The sequence below is a fragment of the Lygodium microphyllum genome, chromosome 22 (genome assembly GCF_053477565.2).
Source record: "Lygodium microphyllum isolate KBCC chromosome 22, Lygodium_microphyllum_v1.1.10, whole genome shotgun sequence".
Lineage (NCBI taxonomy): Eukaryota > Viridiplantae > Streptophyta > Polypodiopsida > Schizaeales > Lygodiaceae > Lygodium > Lygodium microphyllum.
In genome coordinates this window covers 130,197,092-130,202,512 of record NC_141156.1, presented here as the reverse complement: position 1 = coordinate 130,202,512, position 5,421 = coordinate 130,197,092, and the positions used below count along the sequence as shown (strand labels likewise).

At 39.8% G+C, this 5,421-nt stretch overlaps 1 protein-coding gene across 1 annotated transcript; it reads right to left on the bottom strand.

The window, feature by feature from the left end:
* Positions 1 to 2,074: 2,074 nt before the first annotated feature.
* Positions 2,075 to 4,914, bottom strand: LOC148017617 (transcription factor bHLH36-like). The gene is made up of 3 exons (XM_087662831.1): positions 4,149 to 4,914; positions 2,804 to 3,187; positions 2,075 to 2,500 (listed from the first exon to the last, which is right to left on the bottom strand). The coding sequence occupies exons 1-3, from the start codon at positions 4,638 to 4,640 to the stop codon at positions 2,420 to 2,422; spliced, it is 957 nt and encodes a 318-aa protein (XP_087518957.1). The 5' UTR covers positions 4,641 to 4,914; the 3' UTR covers positions 2,075 to 2,419.
* Positions 4,915 to 5,421: the final 507 nt, after the last annotated feature.

The window sequence follows — 5,421 nt, the reverse complement described above, 5'->3', positions numbered from 1 at the left end:
CACCATAGGGCATTGATAGGCCATCATTCAAGCTTCATTTTCATATAAAAAGTTTTCAAAATGATCAAGTATAGCTCCTACAATGTTAGAAAAACTAAGTTGCCCCCAAAAACCCTAACTATGACTCCGTAGCCATTTTTAGCTAAGCTAAAAAATCTCACCATTTTCTCTCTATTGCCACCTAGAACAACCCATTTCCACTCTGATCTACTCTCCCAACATCAAATCAAGAAGGGGAAGGACCTAGAAATATTTAAGAAGGATCGATGACCCTGAATTAAGAAGATTCAAGTTCGACATCAACTTAGACATAGTCTTTTACATAGTGTGTTTTCACACTGTCATTACTTGTGTGTCTTGACACACTGTAATTTGCTCTTTCACTAATAAAATATGAGAATTTTGGAGTTGATCTACTACTGTCCTTGCAAATCCAACATGGGAAAAGACTCTCCAACAGCTCTCTTCAAAGGAGTCGGGTTTCACACCTGGCAAACCCGCATCAAACTCATCCTGATGAAGAAGGGCCTCTGGGCCATTACCACTGGAAGAGAAAAGAAGCATCCTGATGTGGACCTTGTAGTCACTTGGAAAAATAATGATGATAAGTATCAGGCCATTATCAAACTGGAGCTAGACGACAGCTATATCCACCATGTGGATAACTGTGATACTTCACAGAATACATGGAAGAGACTTGACACTTTTTTTGGTGCACAATCTAAGTCATCAAAGTATGGTCTCTTGACTGAATTTTTCAGGCTTGAAATGAAGTCCTCACTTGTCACATATCTAAATTACATGGAATGACTTCTAATCCAGCTTGCAAGAATCAACATTAAAATGGAAGAAGATGTTTGCATTAGTGTTCTACTTTAAAGTTTGTCTCCTGAATATAATAATATATCAACAACTCTAATCAATATGCCAAACCCTGAGCTTGTTGATATCTAGGAATCACTGTTAGAGGAGGGAAAGAAGCTATAAACTAAGGAAGAACCAAGCATCTCTAGAGATGAACAAGCATTATATGTTGGCAATAGGTACAAAGGAAAAAAGGATCAACTTTTCTGTGACTTCTGCAAAAGGACTAAACACACCAAGAAGTTTTTCCACGCCAGAAAGAGGTCCCAAAAGGCCTATCTAGTTATTGTTAAAGAAGAAGAAGAACATGGAGCAAAAGAAGAAGAAGAAGAACAACAACAACAAACCTCATTAATCCTTCTATTCAGATAGGCTATTTTAGCCTTGTATCGCCTAGCCCTAATGCTTCGGACATAAACTTGTAAAATCCTCATGTAGCAACCTCTATACACTTTGTGAGGCCCTTGTTACAACTTCTGGATGATCATGTTTGTGGTACCCACACATAGCCTTTTTTGTGACAGCCTCTGGTGTTTTGCCATGTTTATGGTGTGCCCACACTTTGCAAGTTTTGCTTTCACTAAAGTCTCTATATGCTTTGTACTTCTGATTGTGATTGAGGAGGGGTGTTGAGATGTTTCCAATCACACCTACTTGAGTCTCTTTGTAAGAAGCAGTGAAAGCTCAGGACTAGAATCCCATATGCACAATAGGAGAAGTGCTACCGTCTAGTTTCCTATAAAGCATTGTACTTGCTCTCTTTTCTAATGCAATGTCATAGTACTTTTGTCCTTCAATAAAGTCTCCGTGTCATTGTCAATCTTATACACAAGATTGTGTTTATGAGCCCAAGTCTCAATCTTGGAACCTAATTCACTTGTATAACAGTTAGACGTGTCAGTGTCTTCATGAACTCACTCTTTCTCTTCCAACCTCCATAGCTTCCACATCTTCCATGCTCTAGATCCTGCATCTTTTCACACTTGTCTTGGAAACATTTCTTATGCCTTTATATGGAGCATCTCAATCTAAATAATTAAGAAAGGTTAAGCATACAAGTTGCAAAATCAAAATGTGTAGGAAGATATTACATTTTCAATAATAGTAAGAGCAAACTTAGAGGTGGTGACAACAAATGATCCATGAAGAGAAATTTTTTCCACTGAAAGTTCATCATTCCATTTAAGAGGTGGTGGTAGTAATTTATCAACCAAGAGAAAACAAGTTCCAGTCAATGAAAACTAAACACTTTCATGTGAGACACATTTTATTTATGAGTATAGAGAATTACGAGTTTTGTACCTCAACAATGTTCTAACAAAAGACTCTCTAACAATTAAGTTTGGAATAAAATCTTGGGATAAGCTCTAGATTACACGTCAATCACTTGGAGTAAGAAGGGGGTATTATTTTCCCTAATCGGTTGCATTAAAGGCTACTTATTAAAGCACAAGGGATGTTCTCTACCTAATACTATATGTGACAAGTAAATTGCTAGAACATAAAGGAGGATTTTTTCATGATGTAAGTAAATTAGGACCATTAAAGGTATTAGCTAGAGATTTGATGCAATAGCAATGGAGAGGCTTTTTTCAAGCTCTTCAATATTTGGTGTTATTGAGCTAGAATGTCGAGCCTGAAAATGAAGCAATGACCACTTATTAGAAGTCAGATGATGAGAAAATGAAATCACTTATTAGAAATTAAATTGTGAGAAAATGTAAGATGTAAAATCTCTAGTTGCTTGCATGGCTTTAGAAATCAAGGAAATGGGAACATTGTTTATGTAGGGAATTATTCCTTGAAAAAGACTCAACTTCTTATTTTCTATAAACTTAAAACAATGTGAAATCTTAAAAGGATAACACTATTTAGTTTGATATCTTTACAAATAAATAGCTTAGTATAACCAAGTTTGTCTACATAGAGAGAGACTTACATGAATGGCATAGAGCACAACATCTTGTGCTTGAGAGCGGTTGGCACTCATAATGTCAAAGCCTTTGGTCTCAAGGAAGTTAAGTATTGTTGAAAAGGATCTAGATGAGCCTCGTTCATGGCACCCCAAAATTATTTTCACACCCCTCTGCTCCACACAAGTTACTCTTACATACAGGTTTTGTGGCACCAAACCCATACTTTGTTCATCCCTCACATCATTAGTATCATCCTTTTTGACACCACCTAGACAACCATTTCTATCCAATTTTCTAGACTTGTTTGTCAATAATATGCTATCTTTCTTTAACTTGAGATGTTGTAGCTCCTTTTGTAAATCTCTTATGTATGCACATGTCTCATCAATCACCCAACATCGATTGTTCTGCCAAAATAGAAAGAAAGAGTAAGATATGCTACCTTTGAGGAAAGCTTATACACCACAAAAATTTGCATCTTCTCAATTTCATAGGATGGGAGCTTAACGAAACCTTCTACACATACATGATTAGGATGTTTCTACATTGCTTGGTATGCCAAGATAAAAGAAAGAGTAAGATATTCTACCTCTAAGGAAAGGTTATGTACACCACACAAATTCGCATGTTCTCAAGGTATGCCAAGATAAAAGAAAGAGTAAGATATACTACCTCAGAGGAAAGGTTATGTACACCACACAAATTCGCATGGCCAAGATAAAAGAAAGAGTAAGATATGCTACCTCTGAGGAAGGTTATGTACACCACACAAATTCGCATGTTGTCAATTTCATAGGACCTTCTAGAGATACATGATTAGGGTGTTTCTAACTTAAGTTCATGTTTGTTGTAGTTGGGCTATAGGAATGCTCCACTTCGACATATTACTTATTCTTGTACGTTACTTACATGAACGTCTTGATGTACTATAATCTCTTTCAACTTCCAAAGCAAATTGTGCCTCTTTATATAAAGATGATTTCCCGTAAGCCAAACCATATAACAGGAGAAGGAAGACTCGGGCATGAGCTGTTTAGGGTAAGCCTGATTCCTTCGCCCCGGAAATGAGCTGCTTAGGGTAAGCCTGATAAGGTGGCAAGATGGCAGCTCAATATGCAGTTAAAGGCTGTGTGTGTGTGTCTCTGTCTCTTCACAGAAATCCAGGGAATTGCTCATTTTTACTTCTGTCGTAACACACATATTCACACACGCACAGGGTGCACTGTCTTCACTTCAGCTGATATTGATGAAGCCTTGATAAGACGTCTGTCGTAATAGCGCGCGGAAAGACTCCCAATCGACTCTGAGAGAGAGAGAGAGAGAGAGAGAGAGAGAGAGAGAGAGAGAGAGAGAGAGAGAGAGAGCTACCTGAGGTGGGATCTCGACGGGAAGGAGACAACGGAGTGTGTAGAAGAGGCGAGTCAGCTGCTTCCGTCTCTTGCTCTCCGACACCACATTACGCTGGCGCTTCACCTTCAGCTGCCGGCTCTGGCCTTCGGTAGTAGTAACATAATACGTCTGATTATTATTATTACTATCATCAATATCAGTTGTAGGCTGCCGATTGCTAGTACATTTGTCAATCCTTTCCTGTAGTTTCCCTGCTCTGAGAAAATCATCCAAGCTGTATCCCATCGGCTTCTTCGAAGCATAGCTGCCACCATCGCACGTCGGGAGGCCGTCACTATAAGCAGTCTGATGGATTCCTGCTCCTGGATCTGAAGGAGTTGGTCCATGCATGATTTCGTCGAGACCGGCAAATACGAAGGGGTGGTCGGGGGAAAGGATCCATTCGTCAATCTCGTCGACACTGCAGCTCCAATCGTCGAAAAGAGAGGAGAGTCCCGAGCTGTGGTCCATGGGGCGCAGGATATTACAGAGAGAGACTGAGAGACTGAGTGCGTGTGTGTGTTGGTGTTGACACAGAGAGAGAGAGAGAGAGAGAGAGAGAGAGAGAGACTGTGTGTGTGTGTGTGTGTGTGAGCGCGCAGATATGGCTATTGGCTATAGTATATACGAGGGCTTATCTAAAGACCTAAATGAACTGGATCCATCACATCAACTGAACAGTTGTATATGATCCTCAGCATTTATCAGCGCTACCCTACCTTGTGATCTTAAGCCATCGATCTAATTATTTGCACGTTACATGATGTCTCCAAATAACGCAGAAACAACGATAGAAGTTAGAACTGAAGCTCCCTTTATAGCCTATCAGGCGAAGACCCATCATCCATGATGGCTACATGATAGATCGTCATACACTCTCTCTCTCTCTCTCTCTCTCTCTCTCGCTCTGCCGCGTCTGCCCCTGCATTTCTTCTCTCGCATTAACTTCCCTCCCAGCTATATTAAAGCGCTATACTTTCAAATGGCAGGTGGCCGGTAGTAGGCAAGGCAACCGTGTGATCTCCCTGGTAGTCTGGTGTGTTTACTCGCAGACAGACGTTCCCGCATTCGTACTATACAGCCATGGAAATAACAGCCATGGAGCCTCGAGTCCGGAGCTTGCTATATGTATATACTATACATATAACGCTTCCTTCGAAAATTTCAAGATTTGCTTTCACATTTAACAATTTGGGTAATCACATAATTGTACCCCAACCTTTTGTCGGCATTGTATTGACTGTTGGTTTTT

What these genes read in the sequence shown, in the direction of transcription:
- LOC148017617 (XM_087662831.1), bottom strand. Translation starts at nt 4,640, where the DNA reads ATGGACCACAGCTCGGGACTCTCCTCTCTTTTCGACGATTGGAGCTGC. An exon ending in CCGTCGAGATCCCACCTCAG is followed by an intron (nt 3,188 to 4,148) that starts GTAGCTCTCTCT and finishes CTATTTTGGCAG; the next exon opens with AACAATCGATGTTGGGTGAT. An exon ending in TTGTGCTCTATGCCATTCAT is followed by an intron (nt 2,501 to 2,803) that starts GTAAGTCTCTCT and finishes CTTCATTTTCAG; the next exon opens with GCTCGACATTCTAGCTCAAT.